Source organism: Myxocyprinus asiaticus, chromosome 9, assembly GCF_019703515.2.
Source record: "Myxocyprinus asiaticus isolate MX2 ecotype Aquarium Trade chromosome 9, UBuf_Myxa_2, whole genome shotgun sequence".
Lineage (NCBI taxonomy): Eukaryota > Metazoa > Chordata > Actinopteri > Cypriniformes > Catostomidae > Myxocyprinus > Myxocyprinus asiaticus.
The window spans coordinates 6,435,949-6,456,600 of record NC_059352.1 but is presented as its reverse complement, the minus strand read 5'-3'; the positions used below and the strand labels follow the sequence as shown (position 1 = coordinate 6,456,600).

The 20,652-nt window shown below is 37.6% G+C and overlaps 1 protein-coding gene and 1 long non-coding RNA gene across 2 annotated transcripts in view; one reads left to right on the top strand and one right to left on the bottom strand.

The window, feature by feature from the left end:
* Nucleotides 1–1,511: 1,511 nt before the first annotated feature.
* LOC127446427 (matrix metalloproteinase-24-like) overlaps nt 1,512–20,652 on the top strand; it is a 55,133-nt gene continuing 35,992 nt past the window's right edge. Inside the window, exon 1 of the mRNA XM_051707327.1 lies at nt 1,512–1,672. Coding sequence (XP_051563287.1) covers nt 1,547–1,672 — 126 coding nt within the window. The 5' untranslated portion in view covers nt 1,512–1,546. The remainder of the gene's footprint in view (nt 1,673–20,652) is intronic.
* Nucleotides 2,226–20,368, bottom strand: LOC127446446 (uncharacterized). The gene is made up of 3 exons (XR_007898213.1): nt 20,306–20,368; nt 14,964–15,046; nt 2,226–2,287 (listed from the first exon to the last, which is right to left on the bottom strand). It is a non-coding gene; the product is annotated as an uncharacterized LOC127446446 (long non-coding RNA).

Sequence of the window (20,652 nt, the reverse complement as noted above, 5' to 3'; positions counted from 1 at the left end):
TTTCTGGAAAATATTTATGCCACAAACACAAGTCATTTACACGTTTGCAGTAGTTTATTTTACACATACAGACTGATTCTACGCGGCAAATCAATTTAGCTGTTCATGACACCCTTTCTTTGCTTGCACGTTGCTGATTGCAGATTTGCAATGTTTTTGGCAATGTTTAGGTGCAAAAACAGTGCCAAAAGTGTACGTGTAAAAAAAAAAAAAAAAAAAAAAAAGGGAAGTCCAATTTTAATTTGTGTTAATATGTAATTACAGATTCACAACACATGAATTACACTTACTGTATGCAAGGCATTAAAGTATTGGTAATATTTGTTTCTTACGCATGCAACTTGATTTACACCTTTACAAAACGTTCTGTGCGCATGCAATTTATTTTTACGCTTGCAGTTTGATTTACGCTTTCACAAATCTTCCTCTGCGCATGCGAATCATTTAGGCACTATTTTACCTTCATATTCTATGGTACAGTAATGGTATTAGATGCTAATACCATAGTAATTTAATATATACCATGATTCTAAATGATTACATTATTCATATAGGCCTGTATTTCTATCAAGGTACCTCAAAAAATACCATGGTATTACCATGGGACAGGTTCAAAAGCACATGATTGTACTATGGTGTTGTGTTTAAAAGCGGCCATATCTACTTTTATTACGCATAGGCCTATTAGTTGCCCTTTGTGTTGTAGGCTACACTATAGTATGTTTAAAGGTCACTATTTAAGAATATGCAGTATTGTATATCAGACCACCATTAAAGTGGTCCAACCAGGTTTTGTCTCTGGGTATCTGGGGAGCTCATAAGCGCTGCTCGAGTGTGTTTGTCCGATACGCAAATGAATTCTTTGAATCGTTTCATTTGAACGAATCCATCGAAACGAATCGTGGAATTGTTCTGTTCTTAATTGAGCTCTCATTTGGTGTGCGTTGTTCTTGAACTCTACTGTAAGTCATACATTCTCGCAACTGTAAATAAAACTGGATCTGTTGCTAAAACACATGTTATTTGGTTGTTGTAGTTGGAAAGGCTCAACGTTGTAGTTTCCTCATTTCTATATGGGAAACTTCAGGTGCAATACTGTAACGTGAGTGACATGAGAAGCCCAAACAAAGCGTCTTATTCGTCGTATTTTTCAGAAAGGAGCGTGACACGAACACAAAAACACGATCAGGCGGTAAACACGATTATTAACCTTAACCCCTTTCCTTCGAATAAACAGTTCAATAGAACCGATTCTCTAAAATGACTCGGACTTCCCAACGCTCTATATTGTGACCGCGTGGAGCTGCATTCGCTGGAGCGCATCAACAGCGCAGCATCATTTTAAACACACCACCTTCAGAAGACGCAACGCATAATCATAATGGCATCGCCAATTTAACGCTCGTTTGGAAAGAAGCATTTACAGGAATAAAGGACCCTCGGTTTTTTTTTTTTGTTTGTTTTTTTTCTGAAAGAATAAAGACCACATCATTAGACACAAGCCTGGAAATCAACGGTGGACAGTGGGGGGAATTTGGGGAAAGTCATGGCGGGGGTGGGAGCCAGGGGGAGAAAGACGGGACACCCGGGGTTCTGTTGGAAAACATGTTATTTCCATATTCTTTTCTTGGTCGTGTCTGTTTGTGGAGAAGAGAGGACCTTCATCGTTGAGGTACGTTCGTGTTTATGTCCACCATCCTCACCTCCGCTGGCTGCGCGTATAAGGGAACTGTTCAAGAATTGAGCATATTGATACATTAGTGCAAGGTGATCTTTAACGCACAGGGTTTGGGTTGCAAATACCAATTAGAGTATACTCAAATAAGATGAGGTGGGTTTAGAATAATAAAGAAATTATGATTTAGTGATACATGAATAATAGAAACATCCAATGCACACTTTCCCTATTATATACAGTAATTAAATGTTCTAATCGTTTTGAACTTTAGCCAGTTTTCACTGTATTTGTTATTTAAAAAATAATACCGTATATGAAAACAATAGGCTAAAAAAGCATGACAATACAGGTAGAGCACAACTGCAACCAAAACAATGCACCCTAACCATGCACATCTGAACAAAATGTATCATATCCAAAAATAGTGGCGCTTTAGAAAATAGTAACCATTTATTTATTTTCTAATTATTTGTGACATTGCAGGCAGTACACAACCCCAACAATAACAATGCAATCATCCACATGTGAATATATGCTTATTATTTCTCTGCTCCATCTCGCATTATATTTGGTCCCAGGCAGGCATTAAGTGTTTGATGTTAGCTCTTCCTGGAAATACAGAACACAGATGCCATTATCAGGTTGCCAGTAATGGGATAATTTCATTGCGCCACTCACTCCACATGCATTCCCATATAATCCCACTATATATATATATATATATATATATATATATATATATATATATATATATATATATATATATATGTCTCTGAAGGCAACATGTTCAGCCTTCATGCACAATGCAATGGAGATATAAGATGTGCAATGATACATATGATGCTGTTCAAGCAAAAACAGGACAAAGACCTTCAGTTTATATGTTCATTAGCTACCAAAATTATTTTCTTTACAGACCCACAAATTTTGAACGATATTATTCTTTTAGGGGTTGCATTTAGAACCACATTGTTTTGATGTGAAGAGAACAATCTGCTTCTTTTGTGTGTTCCAAATATAGGTTCCTCCATAATTGATGGGAAAGGCAAGGCGGCTTTTGAGTAGTGAGCCAGTGCTCGCAAGAACAGTTCTGCTAGATTCAGCTTTGTTGTGGCAATGGGTTACTTGCTGATTAGAGATCCTACCATTTATTTTGTTGTTTTACCATTTTCATTGATAAATCTATCTGGTAGCATTTGGTTGGAAGTACAAAATCTATTATGTAAATTAAATCGATAATTAGATAAGTAGGTTATTAGAGGTGCACTACATGAAGAACACATCTTATAAATGAAATTGACTTCATTTTAATATAAAAACATTGATGTTATTGTGTAACTGAGTGTAAAATCGAAGCTCTTTGTGGCAACCGACATGCATGAATCTCCCACTTGATGACCTCCTGTACATTTTTGTTGTGAAAGAATAATGATGACCTAAAAAGTTAAGACTACGCAGACTTAGGGCTTTAAGCTGATATTGCAAAAAACGACAACATTATAGATTTATGTGTATTTTTAAGATCATGCCCATTTCTGCTCTCGTGCCAGAAGCATTTCACCCCTCCATTTCTTTGTTTCATTCACGAGAGTGACTTATAGCAAAAGGCTTTGTATGCTTTAACATAATAGCATCATGAAACCAATGTATACTGATTTGTACTGGTATATTACACAATAGGATTACATATCAATACCATTAGTTGCATTCCAGTGCAAATATGAAAGACTCAGCAGTGAAAATGTGACATTTCTACATAATATTTCAATTTTGAAGTGTAGACGTAAGAATAATAACAAGAAGTGGCATATTGAAATGATAAAGTCTGTATTTTTATGTCTCTTAATGGCTTTGGTTGTTACAAACAATGCCGTACAACACAAGCCTCCCCTGGTAAACAAAAACACCTCTCTGTGATCTAAATTTGGGAATATACTCACAACAGTCAGCTCTTACATTACCATTTAACAACCTAATTTTGAAATTCCAATTTAAAAGATTTGTGGTTTTTGTCTATTTGATGAATTTTCCCATGCAAATAAACTGATATTTACATGCCATTTTATTCCTTATGCTTGGAAAAAAAGGTTCTTGTTTAGTGTTGAAAATGGTGGAAAAATAGGTTTCAACGTCAATATCTAAAAATCTAAATAATCTCAATGACCGTGATAATCCAGTTAACTGTGCACATTCTGTTCTCAGATATTAATCTATCAGATTATACTATATTATATAGATTATATCATCCCATCTCTGGCTGCTTTCTGCTTCCTCTGATTAATATAAAAGCTTCAGTCATCATCACACAAGAGCAGTGACTGTTTTCATGGGGATTTGAACGTGTTGTAGTTGTTTGGTTTGGTTGAGGTGTGGTAAAATTAACAGCAGACGTCTTTGGAGTACTAGTCGAATGTGTTAGTTGTGTCAGTACGTCTGGCCAACCGTAAAGAAGTGTCTGTTTTTATACTCAAGCAGGATAATACCGAAGAGTGGGGTAGTGCTGCTAACAGTTGAAGATGAATATGTCTCTTCCAACTATGTTCGTCTCACTCCATAGTCTCGCACTCTTATATCAGTCATGTCTTTTTTCGACTCGCTACCCTAGCGTTATACCTCATGAGTCATGCAGTGAGTAGTCTCCTGTTGATACTAGCTTTGGATTGTTGCCTTAGACCTGATTTGGAGATATTTATGCTTACTGTAGTGCCCTTGGCAAAGGAAAAAAAAGAATACATTTGTTTAAATTTAATTCTTGCACTTTTGCTTGAAACAGTCTATGATCTGTCTCAAAGTTAGGCCTAGACTTTAAAGTCAACACTAAATCAAAATTGACCCTGTTTACTTAAAGGAATAATCCGGGTTCAATACAAGTTAAGCTCAATCGACAGCATTTGTGGCATAATGTTGATTACCACAAAAAAATATTTCGACTTGTCAGTCCTTTTCTTTAAAAAAAGCAAAAATTGAAGTTACAGTGGGGCACTTAGAATGGAAGTGAATTGGGTCAATTTTTAGAGGGTTTAAACAGAAATGTTATGCTTATAATTTTATAAAAGCACCAACATTAATTCTTCTGATAAAATTTGTGTATTATTTGAGCTTTAAAGTTGTATGGCAGAGGCCTCCTCTTTGTTGCCCTCCCAGCAGGTGGCGCCCTAGGCAACCGCCTAGTTCGCCTATGCCTAGAAACGGCCCTGAAGTTTGGTAAGTGATTTTATCACACTAAAATCATGTTAACACCTATATTGTTTACGTCTTGTTGCTATACTTTTGAAACAGTATTTTAACGTTTACAGATTGGCCCCATTCACTTCCATTGTAAATGCTTCACTGTAACCCAGATTTCTGCTTTTTTTAAATTTATTTTTTAAGAAAAGATAGGACAAGTTAAAATACATTTTTGTGTTAATCAACATTATGCCACAAATGCTGTTGATTGAGCTTAACTTGTATTGAACCTGGAATATTCCTTAATACACGTTCCTGGTCTTATTACATATGTTTGATTGGTGCATGTTATTCTAAAGGAAAAAAAAAAAGAGAAAAAACTCTTGTCTTCGTAATCTTTTATCAAGTAAATAAATTGCTCCACCTCTGAAACGACTTTCCGTTTTGGCTGACATCACCAAGCCCTGTTATTTTTTAGCCCCTCTGCTCCAACCTGGCTCCATAGTGTGCAACAGTCTGGTTCCAGAAGTAAAAATCCCATTCATTTAACCCATAGACCAGGGCTCTTCAACTACTTTCTTGCGGGGGCCAGATTATCCAGATGAAAACTTTGCGGGGGCCAAAATTGTTTCCGTATTTATTTTAGCTAACACTTACATCGCAAGTAACGTGTTACTTAAAAAACACCCTTAAAGGTGGAGTGTGTAATTTTAATCCAGTACACTTTTTGTCAAATTCCACGAATATCTCTTCACGGTCCGCTAGCTGTCAGGTCTGTGTGTGCGCTGAAAAAAATCCGGTGTTTGTGCACAGCCCTGGCTCTGTAAATGGGAAGATAAACAAAGTGGATCAGACCGAGCCACACAATACTGTTGCGATCACACAGCATTGGCAATGGGCGAGCTTCTGAAGGAGCACTGAATGGAGGATTGTGTTTGTTTGGCTGTTGTGTTCAAATATCAAGAGTCTTTCTCAGGAATTGCTTACGCGAAAGGGCACGATGAGTCTGAGGGGTGCTGGCAAAAGTTGTTTGAAAACATACTTTATTTTTGTAATTCCATTTTGTGCCACTAGTAGCGCAAAAATTACACACTCCACCTTTAATACTGTACATTTATTCATATTAAAATAGCCACAGGGTATACTGTATATTGAATTATAATTTTTTAAGGTCTGGCCATAAATTCCTTAATAAGATCTGGCTGAAGAACAAACATGATTTATACTCTTAACTAACAAATAATTTTTGATCAACTTTACTTTGAAAAACAAACAAACAATCATTTTAACATTTTACGGCTATAGTTTACAAATTATTAAAACTGAGGAGAAACATTTAGACTATGCTAAAGCCCTCTCACAATATCAACCCACATATGAAAACAAAGGTCATATAAAAATGTCATATTTACTAAAGAATGCATTTAAATGTAATTTTCTTTTTGAGGAAAAAAAGAGATAAAATGTCTATTCTTCCATTTTCTCTATAAAGTATCATCCTATTCAGTGAGGAAAAAAAATTGTCCTGCGAATATTGTGAATTTGCACACAATAGCCAGTGCAGGAGCTGGTTTTTTGTGTAGGTAATCATTGGAAAAAGAATAACAAACTGAGTTGATGTTGTTCGTGATTGAGAGGGCTGATTCACAGCTGTGTAGAACCAAATATAATCTGGATATTTGCAGGTTCAGTTTCAAGTTATCATTTTTTTCCAAGCCCTACAGACCCTGAACAGATGAGACCCGATCGTTTGACACTTCAAGAATAGTGAATAAAAGCAAAGTTTTCAGCTTATTTTCTTTGAATGTTCAGTTTTCATAACCGATTGCTTTTGTTGCCTAATGTGCATATATGCTGACAACATTTCTGTCACAACCGAAGTGATAATTTTTTACATCTGTAGATTTGACCGCACTCCACACAACCAAGCAATTTTATATAAATACATCTGATTGAAGAAGACACTATAAAATGCTCACCTAAATGGTGTGATCCATGTTTAGCAAAGCAGTGTAACTATACTATCGTCAGAAAAGCTTAAACGCACGCTCCAGTCCGCACAGCTGATGACGGCTGGATGCTGTTCCACGTGCCAGTGAGCGTTGTTAAACTCACCACTGATTGCTGAGGCTCGTGCCTATGAACGCTGAGTTTTGCACAGAAAGTGCTCTGGTATTTCAGATGACGAGACAATTTGTTAAAAAAAAAATCAGTCGGAGGGCCAGACAAAGATGATTGGCGGACCGGATTTGGCCTGCAGGCCGCCAGTTGACTAGCCATGCCATAGACAAGTACATTTTCAACTGTAACTTATAAACCTTAAAAGACAGACCTACCTTGAGATACAAGGTTGTTTATCGATGGTATATCTGTCTGCGTTATTTCAACTTTGTTGTTAAAAAATTGTGTTTGATAGTGGAATTCATGGTAAACTACTACATTACCCATGGCACAGCAGAGAAGGATCCACCAATCAGAGAACTGTGGCCAACAAAACCTGCGAAACGTGCCTCGGAGTGACCGCCCGATCCAATGACACTGTGAATGACGTAATCGAGTCGGTCTCCCTTCACCCTTAAACTACTTATATATTTGTACCTATCGAATTATTTTGCAATAAATGTAAAATGAATTGTTTCTATACTTATAATCAACAACTTAAAATCAATAGTTTAATATATATTCCCATTGTTTTTTATTCAATGACATCATTCACAATGCTTCATGGGATTGTAGTTTGTGCCTCATGAAAGACGGTAAGCCTTGTACCTTTGTCTTTATGTCCGATTTTCAAATTCTTTTTGCCTCAAAACAAATTTAATGTAACTTGATTGCACTTGAACAAGCTTGTAGATGTTGTTGGTTATGTAATGCAAACGTTAAAGTGTATCGCCTAGTCATGCGCTATAGTAAAATTGGTAAGATGTCATAAGATAGCATTGTGTGAGGAACAGGGCAAAAAGTAAATGTTTTTGACCTGTTAATCTGCCATTTACTCGTGATTTCTGTAAAAGTGAATAAAAGTCATTGTTGTTGTAGTGCCTCTAGTGTTCATTACCAGGAAACTACTGCGATACTTACAAGCTTACGAGCCACGTAAAAATCATTTAGCAAAAATGTTGGTATAGTAACATAATTCTGTACGACCAGGTTGGTTGTTTGGAAACAGCTGTAGTATACAAGTAAGCTGGCATGATGTGTCATTTGATAAGCTATGACAGTGATGTTCTTAGTGGGATGTCTCCATGTCACACCTGTTTTAATGGGTGACGGCTGTTGGTGGTCGTTTTCATAGGGCAGAGTTAAATGGGCAAAGAGAAGGTGGTCTTGCTTTTAAGTCTTCACCGGAATATTCTGGAACACATGTATTAGTGATATTTGCAAAGGCAAGCATCACTACAACCATTGCTCATCCCAAAAACCGTATACTTTAAAGGAGGGACCAGAATATCATAGAGACTGGGTGTTTTGACTTAAGGAAAGTAAGGAACCACCTAGCAACCACCCACAACACCCTACCATCAACATGATCACACAGGAAATTGACATGCTGCTTCCGAAAGTTTGTGTACTCTGAAATCAACCCCATTCAGCCCAATTACTGACATTTTTGCATCAAGTGTGAACACCTTTCCCTCTAGCGCTAATGATAAGTATCCTGAGCAACCTGTGGCATTTTCGCTCTAAAATAAATTTTGACTCCACTGATGGATAGGTTTATGGCTGGGGTTTGGGTTAGGAGGTAGAGTTAATAAAATATGCATTCCTGTTGACTAGGGGTGTGAATCTTTGGGTTGAAAGCGAATCAATTCGATTCATGATTCATAAATTTTCGATTCGATTCAAAATTATTTTTTTTAAATTCGCAACGATTTGATTCACAATGAAATTCGATGAACGATTCGATTTTGCATTTTTTTAAATAAATGCATTTACAGGACTTTAAAATACTCCCGTTAATGTGTCTTAGGCAATAAAAAGAAAGACAAAATACTTAAGATAGTTTAAGATAGTTTGAACGAAAACACATTAAATACAAGTACATACAGGCTTCTTGAAATACAAAGGAGTGCAATGTGCCACTTAAATATTTTAGAGCCAAGCGTAACTACAAAATATTCCATATTTTACTATAAAAATTCCATGATTTCACCACAGTGACAGCATTTTATTTCAGTAGTGGCCAAACAAAAGACTGCACTTCAAAACGTAGGCAGCTGACTTCCTGGCTTAACTGACATCGTTTTTGGGTGAATGGAACTCTTAGAAACTGGTCTCAGTACAGTTTTAAAAGCAACTTATTTTCATCCTAAATCCGTATACAGCCTCCATAGGCAGCATTTTTGGACGCAGCCAATGAGTTGCCAATGAGCCTATACAATGCTTTGAGAGCCTTTCACTCGAGACAAGAGTGCAATCCATCAATTGCTCGTGTGATTCTCAGTGGCCATCCTGAGGAGAAATCGGACACGAGGTGCTGAAAGCTGCTCAGCAAAATTTAAATAAGAGTTACGGATGGAACTGAGAGCGGGATCCCACGAAGGATGTCAGAAGAGTGCAGCGCGCCGATGCCGAACATGTTTCCATTAAAACACACTTGTAACTTATTAAATATTTTTATATTTGAAAATATTGTACACTGTTTTGTCAACCCGTGATTCATCTTATTTTTTCCATTTTAAATTGATAATTGACCAACACTAACGATTCTCGATTCAAAAATCATATTTTAAGATCTATGCATATAAATCTGCAGAATAAGTAATTGATGCATCGAAAAAACGAGTGAATCGTTACACCCCTACTGTTAACTGTATTATATCATTTACAACTAAAAATACTACTTGCCTATAGCGCCCCTTTGTGGACATTTTACCCGGAAACTGGCGCTGGACGGTTAGCACAGACTAATTTCAGCAGCAGATTTTTCGACCTACTGTTGTCAAATTCACAATCTGCTAGTACTGTGCATCATAAAAGGAAAAAATCTAGTCTGTAGATGCTACTCTGATGTATTCAAAGGACTTCTGATATCGATCCACTTTGTCAACACATTAGTAGAATCCCAGAGCCTAATCCAATCAAGAAGGCACAAAACCAAAACCTAAGCATTTTTGAGGTTCTTATAAGCCTAAGGACTCACCCATTTTCCATTTCTACAGTAATCATTAGCTTTAATTCAATGCCAGGTTTTCAAAATGTTTAATTTTAGCCACAGGAGCAGTTAAGCCCCACCAGTTTGTTGGATTTTAATATAAATGCCCAGCAGTTGCTTCCTGCAAAGGTACACGCATTCAACTGTACAATGAGTACTCAGGGAGCACTGTGAGGAAATTCATTCAGTTTTATACAAGCTTAATTTATTTTTATGGAAATTTTATCATGTTTTAGTGAAGCACTGGTTTAACCATATTGTGGAGTATGATGGGTAGCCTGATCTCATGAAAATTATGGAGGGTGCTATGAGATCCATTTTATCTTTTTCCAAATTCCATTTTATTTTTCCCAAAGTCCATGTTTTCCATTGTATTATTCTGATTTCTGTGTTTTAAAGTGTAATTTAATTTTATTATCAAAGAACTTTCTAATCAAATTAATTTGTAGAACTTTAATCAAATAAAAAACAGAACAATTACTTTTCAACAAACCATTGCATTATTTTTATCAAATGAAGTGCTTCTATACAGTTCCTCACAGTACAATCCAACACAGGAGTTATTCTTTGTCAAATACAGTGCTGCACAGCAGAGCATCACAGTATTAATGAAATAGTTGATAAAAGCTTTTATTCAGTACAAAAGCACTCTTGCTTGTGAGATATTGCTCAAATATAATGTAATTAAAATTTATATATTTTAATTGTTATTATTATTATTATTATTATTATTATTAATTATTTCTACTACTACATTGAATATTACATATTACTATATAGTAGTGATATATTTTTGCCGCAATTTCTTCAATTTCACGTCTAGTTAAATTGAACTTTTTTTTGGCGGAAACTTTTGGAGCCGTTTCAGTTTCTGTTTCACTTCTGGATAAGAAGTTTGCTATATGGTTTAATGTGCTTATTAAACCGCAAAAGGCTTCATTTTAATTATGCATGTGATGCGCACTTCAGGGTTAATGAGTGCTCTGTTTTCTGTCATTTGCTACACAGAGTGCGTCTGATGTTCATGATCAGTGACTATTTAGCCTTGAAAGGGACCAATGCAGTGTTACCAGTGTATGAGCGGCCTGCTTAACACATTAATTTTAAAGTGCGCAGCACATGTAGACTGTATATTTATTTCATTAAATTATAGCCTTCCTGGTCTAATCATGACACTAGGACTGAATATCATGATTTTAATTTAATTATTTTTGCATTCATACATTCATTGTATCCTAAAAATGTCAAATTACGTGACATTCCACATTCTACAGTTAATTCCATTTTTGTGACTTGATCATAGGACCCTAATTAAGTGACCGTGGTGACATTTTAGCAAAATGATATTACGTGGATTCTTACATGTATCGGGCCATTCCGAGGTGAAATGTCAACTGAGTGCCGCTAAAAGCAAATTAAATAGTCTACTAAACAGATGAGGTTTTTAACATGAATGCTCTATCAAGTCTTAAATCAACAAATTCTGCTTTCCTACCTTAAACCTTAAACCTAAACAGACAGGAAAACTGAAAAATGCAATTGTTGAAGCAACCACGTCATTTTATGGTGCTTCAGTGGCACTTTTGCTCAGGTGTTGACTCGCATGCTCTTCAGGACTCATACTCCGGTCCTTTGCATCGAAATTGCAACAATCAGTTGAGCTACCACGCAATTTTGATGCACTCGAACAAGCTTGTAAATGTAGTTACACTTATGTAGTTTAGTCAGAACTGTACTACCCTGGTTTTTGGACATGAAATCCTGGTAATAAAATGTGTTTTAACATGTAAATATCATGGCACATGAATATGTTAATCATTTGGTACCATGGTATATGTAACCCTCAAAATGACAAAATACAGTGGTATTACTATCTGAAACCATCACAGTACAATAGTACCGCAGTACTTTTGGTAAGGGTTGTAATAAAACAGAGGATATTAGGTAATATTTTCTTGCCCTAATTTTGTCTCTGACTGTAAGATACTTATTTCACCATATACTTTAAAGAATGTTGTTTGAATGTTTGGAGTGTGATGTATGCACTAAAACACACTTCAGTAGTTACTACTCCAGTCCCTAGTGTATCACTTGCAGTGAAAGCTGTGAAAGAAAGCTATTGTTTTGTTTCTTTGATTATTGTTGTTAAATTTTCAGTTTATTGTAAGGCAAAAAAGGGACTAAAATAACTGGACTGTGCTGGTTGTATTCTTTTTAGGAGGTACAAGTGTGTGCTTTTGTTAGTTGTGTTAGTATACCCCCTTTCCCACATGCAGTCCCGGTTCTTCCCCCTTGAAATTTCAAGATGAGAACTGTTAAGAGGAACGGCACACTCAAAGAGACTTTTCTCTCTCTTGAATTTGCACACTCAAAGGAGCCAGCGTAGTGACGTCATCTAGTGTTGACCATTTTTCTTCTGACGTTGTTTGAATGCGTGATTCAATAGCAACAACAACAACTCCAGTGGAGGACAGCAGGATTGGCAGATAAACCTATTCATCAACACAATCTTTTACAATAAAGGCTTTTATGACTCAACACAAAATATTGTACTGAACTACTCACCCGTTGACTGGAAAAAAGACATCTTGATGCAAGTTAACCATGCAGTAACAGGCACGCAAAACTTTCCTCATATAAATTAGATTTCATGATGGTTAAGTTTATAATATACAGTATTTCAGTTACCCACTCTCAATAATCATCTTTTTATTTATGTCCGTTATCCCAGGAAAAAATTAAATGTAGTAATCAAGAAATCACTTTAATTTCTGTATAGTCACAGATGAAAACTCAAACCTCGTCTCCCGTTGAAGTCACGCAGCAGCTTTGCTCACCGCTCGCACACACATAATATGTAAAACAGGTGATACTCTTTAGATACTTTGTTGGTTTTATGCTATTTCTGTTAACAGAATTGGAAATTTAGTGAAATCATCTGAGTAGCAGGCTAGCAGAACAAGTTTGTTTACTAATTGCGGCTGCCGACTCCTCGTGTTTCTCATTGCTTTGTGCATCATACGTGTTTGACCAATCACAGGCTGCAGCACCTCCTACAGTTTCTCTTCTCCTAAAAAGTACCTACCCCGGAGTAGGAGCTAAAAAATTCTCTCTAAACGGCTTAGAGGTGCTATAGCTCCTCATGTGTGAAAGTTCCTGCAGTTGGAAAGTGTGTGGTAAGATGAAAGCAGTCCTCTCTGTGACTGCATGGACTCAAAGCTGAGAACTAATTAAGGATGGCTGTCACAATTTCCTCATATAAAAGTCTAATTCGTCCTCAATATGTCTCTTCAAGATACCACATGCTGAGGGAGAAATTAAAAGTATGAGAAAAAAACATAAGGAAAAGAATCTAATTTGTTCACAGAAATATTATGCTTACTGGATCAACATATTTGAGATTTTGAGCATTGGCCAATAAACGAGCCACTTGGCCGATAAACGGAATTCTTGAATTCAGAGTGCACATGTTCTGTTTTGAAACTGGGTTGAGTGAATTTTGAGTAGAAAATGATTTGCACAAACTTGTTTAATTTGAGCAATTTCGTGTGTGTATCTCATGCATGATCATTAAACTGTATTTTATATAGGCCTATATAAAGTTATATATATATATCGGTCAATATATCGGCCATCGGTCACCTTGCTCTCTTAATATCTCCATCGGTAATGTGTACTAATAGACAGATATATCAGCCAGGCCAATTAATCAGATTTGAGATTATTGGCATTGAGTAGGTTGAAAGATTTGCTGAAATCGGTCTATGCTTTCACTGCCCCCAGTGAACTGTTGTTGAATGTATGGGCATGTATGACCTCCAGTTTCTGGTTGAAATGTCCACAGAATGGTGCCAAAAACGAGTTGTATTTTCTAATCATAAAATATGTAATAGAGTCAACAGGAATGCTTTTTTATTAACTCTACACCCTACACCCAAACCATAAACCTAACCATCAGTGGAGTAAAATTGTAATTTTAGAGCGAAAATGCAACCTCTGAATGGCGCTCACCATTGTTTATGTGAATGCGATTACTTCCTGGTTCTCACAGGATTAGAACACGTCTCAGATGTTACTCAGTAGCGCAAGAGAGAAATATATTCATGCCTGAATTGATGCAAATCTGTCTGATGGAGGATGGTGCTTGTCAGTAATTTGGCTGAATGGGGTTGATTTCAGGGTACATGAACTTTCGGAAGCAACATGTTGATTTCCCATGTAATCATGTTGTCAGCTGCATAAAATAAGTGTTCATTCTGCCCTATTAGTTACAAATCTATTGACACCCTTGTCAACGCATAATAACGTTTTCAATGTTTTTAGTGAATTCGGAGTAAATATTGTGTAAAAGGCTAAGTGTTTGTTTGATTTCAGCAATTTTGGGTATTTCTACATTTACATTTATGCATTTGGCAGATGCTTTTATCCAAAGTGACTTATAGTGCCCTGATTACAGGGACAATCCCCCTGGAGGGACCTGGAGTTAAGTGCCTTGCTCAAGGACACAACGGTGGTGGCTGTGGGGATTGAACCAACAACCTTCCACTTATCAGTTCAATGCTTTAGTCCACTACACCACTACCACTCCATTTTACTGATCAGTTTTTACACTGTGAAATACTGTACAGATTGCTCACATTAGCTATAAAGCTAATTATTAATTTTAGATAATAATTATTATGTTCCTGTACTAACTGTTGTGGATTTAAAGTATTTAATCTGTGTTCTTTTGTCTCAGTGTGTTTGATACAGATATGAGCTCCAGCTCTCTTCTCTGTCTTTGTCTGAGCTGCTATCCTTCATTCTGGGAGCCATGTTTTCTTCCCCTCCCCCACTCCATCTACAGTATGCTCTCATCTCCTTCCATTCTCCATCACTCGACTGCTCCCCCTCCCTGTGTACATCGTTCATCTCTCTCCAACTCTCGTCTTGCTCTGTTTGTCTCACTGTGACTGTCTTTACCTTTGTGTTCTTCCTTGTCTCCGTCCCCGTCCATTTCCCTCCTTAGTGCTATCTTTTATTTGGCATTTTGTCTGCTGCTATTGCTAGAACAATGGAAACAGAACAGGAAATAATGGAAAAAGGAGGGGAAATCAAATTGAGAAAAGTTGAAAGCCAGATTTGAAATTGCATTGCCCACATGAGCACCATGGCTCAATTCCTAAAAGCATGTGCACAGCTACTCATAACTTAGTTAACCATCAGTTATGTTTAAAAAAATGACACCTGTGATGTTCGGGTCAAAAATTACCCGTATTGTGTTCAATAGATTTTCTGTAAATTTACAGCACACTTATGTATAAATTTTGAACTTGAAAGGGCTTACCTCCATGTTTTCACACTGAATAAAGGCTTCTATATGTGGGTTTTCATCCAACTATTTTTAGGCGCATTTTGAAATTACACATAAGAAATCCTGAATGGAAAAGCTTGATATGCGAATAAACATTTTAAATTCGTTTAAAATTTAATGAGCTAGGAGGAGGTGGATTTTCTAGAAATTCGCATTAGTTAAAATGCGCATTAAGGTGATGGAACCGGTTTATTCACAAAACAATTGTGTGTTTTGACCATTCGTGCATGTGTGATGAGTGTGCGAAAGCTTGAAGTGACTAGCCCACCGAAAGGTCCGACCTTGGCACACAATTCTTTGAACATAGCGCTTGTCATTCGGAAGTGTTTAACCCACAGCTGGTCAATAAAGTGGGTCCTCACAATCTGCAGGAACAGTTTTGAGAGCGGGTGCTCCCAGGTATGCGGAGACTGCTGGTGTGTGGGCATCGCAGCTATTTCAGAATCAGAATGAGTTTATTGCCAAGTGTTCTCACGTACACAAGGAATTTTTGGTTATAGGAGAAACAAGTGCACACAGAACATTACAGTGAGACAGAATATAAAACAAGGTAAGTGTATAAATAGACATACAAATAATAGGACATATAACAGAATGGCGTATGTACATGTGCATGTGGTAATGTATGTGCAATGTAGGGGTATGTAAAGTTATTGAATTAAATATGTGAATTTACATATGTGCATGAGATATGTATTTACATTGCACTATGGGGGAGTCCTGAGGCAGTTTAATTGTTCATGAGGAAAATGGCCTGAGGGTAAAAACTGTTCTTGTGCCTGGATGACCTGGCACTCAGTGCTCAGTTCAAAGAGGGAGTGGGCAGGGTTTGTGGGGTCCAGAGTGATTCTACCTGCACGTTTCCTCATTCTGGAGACGTATAGGTCTTGAAGGGTGGGCAGGGGGACACCAGTAATCCTCTCAACAGTCCTGACTGTCTGTTGTAGTTTCCTTCTGTCTGATTTGGTGGCTAAACCATACCAGACAGTTGTAGATGTACACAGGACAGACTCGATGGCCGAGTAGAACTGTGTCAGCAGCTCCTATGGCAGGTTGAACTTCCGCAACTGGCGAAGGAAGAACAACCTCTGCTGAGCCTTCTTCACAATGGAGTCTATGTGGGTGTCTCACTTCAGGTTCTGAGAGATGGTAGAGCCCAGGAACCTGAATGACTCCACTGCTGCCTCAGTGCTGTTCAGGATTGTGGGATTTCTCCTGAAGTCCTCTATCATCTCCATTGTTTTGAGCATGTTCAGCTCAAGGTGATCAGCTGATCAACCTCTGATCTGTATGCAGACTCGTCACCGTCGCTGATGAGGCCGATGACCATGGTGTCATCTGCAAACTTCAGGAGCTTAACAGTGTACAGGGAGAAGAGCAGTGGAGAGAGAATGCATCCCTGAGGAGCACCAGTGCTAATTGTGAGGGTCCCAGATGTGAGTTTCCCCAGTCTCACTAGCTGCTGCCTATCTGTCAGAAAGCTGGTGATCCATCGACAGATTGGAGTGGGCACGGAGTAGAGAGAAGATCAAGCATGATGGTATTGAAGGCTGAACTGAAGTCCACAAATAGGATCCTTGCATAAGTCCCAGGTCTGTTGAGGTGTTGCAGGATATAATGCAGTCCCATACTGACAGCATCATCCACAGACTAGTTTGCCCAGTAAGCAAACAGAAGGGGGTCAAGCGATGTCCTTCAGGTAGGCCAAAACCAGTCTCTCAAATGACTTCATGACCACAGATGTGAGAGTGACAGGTCTGTAGTCATTATATCCTGTGATTTTTTTTTTTGGGGGGGGGGGGGACTGGAATGATGGTGGAGCATTTGAAGCAGCAGGGAACTTCACACTGCTCCAGTGATCTATTGAAGATCTGTGTGAAGATGGGGGCCAGTTGGTCAGCGCAGACTTTTAGACAGGCAGGTGAAACACCATCTGGGCCTGAAACTTTCCTAGTCTTTATTTTCCTAAAGACCCAGCACACATCCTCCTCACAGATCATACATGCATATTGAGTAGCAGGAGGGGGGTTCCAGAAGGCGTTGCTGTGTGTGTGTGAAGTGAAGGTCAGAGCCGGGGAGGGGTGTGAGACTGGGCTTTTCAAACCTGCAGTAAAACACATTCAGTTCATCAGCCATTAGTTGACCCCCAGATATAACACGCTGTCCGGGATGGCTTCACTCAGCCAGGTTTCCGTGAAACACAGAGCAGCGGAGTTAGAAAAGTCCTTATTTGTTTGAGTGAGCAGAAGCATCGTCCATCGAGGGAGCGGACATTCGCCAGATGAATGCTTGGAAGCAGAGTCCTAAAGCAGCGTTGACGAAGCTTCACAAGCGCGATGGCTCATTTCCCTCGCGTGCATCTTTTGGATCGCTTATAGAGCACCACTGCGCCTCCAAATAAGATGTCTAATAAAACATCTGAATAATCAAACACTGGCAAAAAATGATCAGGTATGCTCTGCTGAATATTCAGTAGTTCATCCCTGGTGAAACTGATCGGGAAAGAGTGACAAAAAACATGACAAACAAACAAAAGTAACAAAAAACGCTAGAGAGCTCCACACCAAAACAGCCATCTGAAAATCTGTTTGTTTGTCATCTTGAATATTTCAGCCCACATTATATCAGATATTATGCTAGTGTGTGGTGGGTGTTCTGGCGCACTATGGCTGCTGTAGCATCATCCAGGTGGATGCTGCACACTGGTGGCGGTTGAGGAGTTTCCCCCTATACTATGTAAAGCGCTTTGAGTGCCTAGGAAAGCGCTATATAAATGTAAGGATTTATAAATGATTATTATTACTACACTTATTCAGCGGTGTCTCGTGGATGCATTTAATAAAATGAGATACTTGCTCCAATCTTGCAAATAAAACCATCCCCAAAGCAGGGAGAGTTTATTCAGCTGCTCCATCATGATGAGGCAGCTCCCTCATGATAATGCGCATTACATAGTGGATGGAAATGCGCAACAATTAGTATTTTCTAAGTCAAATTTTTAGAAATGCGCTTCAAATTGCAAAGCATTTTGGATTGAAACCCAGCATATAGTAGCATTTTAACTGGAAAGAGTGCCACCTATTTGTGAGCTGTGGTACTACATATGTACAATAGACATACAGTAAATCTTTAGCTTTACTGTAAGGATTTACAGTACTTAAAATAAGTTGCCTAAAATGATAGCCTTCATATTTTCATTTACAAGTTTTTAGGTGAAATCTTTGCTGAATTTGATCAAGTAAAAGTAACAATAATGTTTATGATCTCTTTAAGAGAGAGAGAGAGAGATTTTGTGACACTCTTGACTCAAGAGAAGCTTCACAGCGGCATTGAAAACCAGCAGTATTTTCCCTGGGTCAGATTTGATCCGAACATAATAGGTGTAGGCAAAACTTTTACATTCCATATATATATATATATAAACAAGTATTATTAAAACTTTTTTTTTTGTCATGTTTTGTCAATGTTGAGGATAACCCAAAAGCATTTTGACCAAACTTAAGATTAAGTCTAGGTTTCAGTGTTTTAAACTCTGAAATGGGTCAAAAAGTACCCGAACATAACAGGAGGGTTAAACTACAGTCAAGCTACACTATATGTGAACTTGTTAATTTACATTAATTGTCTGAATGAACTGATTCACTAAAAAGAATTGGAGTTCCTAATGCTGAATATACAGTAAATGAATAGTTTATTACAACTAGTTCATTTACATAAACTGTCTAATTGTAGAGTTAAATTACATCACCAGAGATTTATACATTTAATTAGGGTGAAATTTTTAAATTGAACATATAAATGTATACTTAATATAAACTAGTAAATCTAGAGAACACCCTATTTTATATAACTGAGTTGAAATATAGTGATAAACAGCAGCAATTAGCAACCGTTCAATTATATGAACTGTCTGAAAGAAGCAATTCACTTAAAGGAATATTCCGGGTTCAATACAAGTTAAGCTCAGTCGACAGAATTTGTGGCGTAGTGTTGATTACCACACAAATTTTTTTTAGCTTAGCATAAAGCTGACAATTTACACAAGGTTTATTTCTGTTTCTTCTGCTGCAAACTTACTTCAAACTGTACTTCTCTGTCTGCTCGTATGAATGTAACACATCATAAGAAAGTGTTTCACCGCTGTTCAAATGCACTTTGGATCGCATCATTTATATGTATAAATGTTTTCCATCTGAAAGGACTAAATATTAAATGAAACAAATGACAATAAAATGCAAAGTAATCTCTTCAGTAATCAAAATACTTTTTGAATGTAACTGTATTCTAATTACCATTGATTTAAATTGTAACTGTAGTGCAATACAGTTACTTATATTTTGTATTTTAAATACGTAATACCGTTAAATGTATTCTGTTACTCCCCAACACTGTACATATTAAACATGTCACAGTAACTTCACCAGACAACATAGATACATCATGATCGGTTAACGCACGAGTAATGTTCAAGTCATACAAGCATGACAGCCAATATTAGCCTCAACAACCCTACCAGACAACATATCCAAGCATTATAGCAGGTAAACAACTTCTCCAAATGGATAACAGATTGCATCGAAACTGTGTGAGTGTGATTGACTGAACTGAGCAGCGTACAGTAGTTTCCCCAGCCAGAACTCTTGACGGCCGGTACTTCTTCCCTATTTTAAGGACATGACGTAATGACATAAGGATGGATGGGGCCAATATTTTAAGGGTTTATAGCGTTACATCGTCATGGCAACATAGTTGTAAAATTGGATATAACTTTACACAGAAAAGGTTAGTTAGCGATTTTATCACACTAAAAGCATGTTAATACGCATATTGTTTACGTCTTGTGGCTAATGTTTACAGATTGGCCCCATTCACTTTCATTTTAAGTACCTCACTGTAACCCAGATTTTTGCTTTTTTTTAAAGAAAAGGAGGGACAAGTCGAAATTGCCCACCCTCTCTTTGGCTTTTAGTCCTCTTCTTCTTTGTCTTCTTGCTGAGGTAGTCAGGTGCCACTGCGAGACACAGAAGAGAGAAAGCCTCGCTCTTATGATCCATATCCTGGTATTTATTGATTTCACTGATGATGAGACAACATGATTTCTCTCTGAAACACAAGATGCGAGCAAAACCACCTGATCAATGCCCACAACAGCCCTCCTGAATCAAACATATACTCAGGCCTTAACACCATACTGATAAGCAGACATTTGTGCAAAAGGGGAGTCCAAATGACCTAAGCATCTTGTGTTAGGGCCAATTACATGGGCTGTGATCACATTTTTATAGCCAGTAATAATGT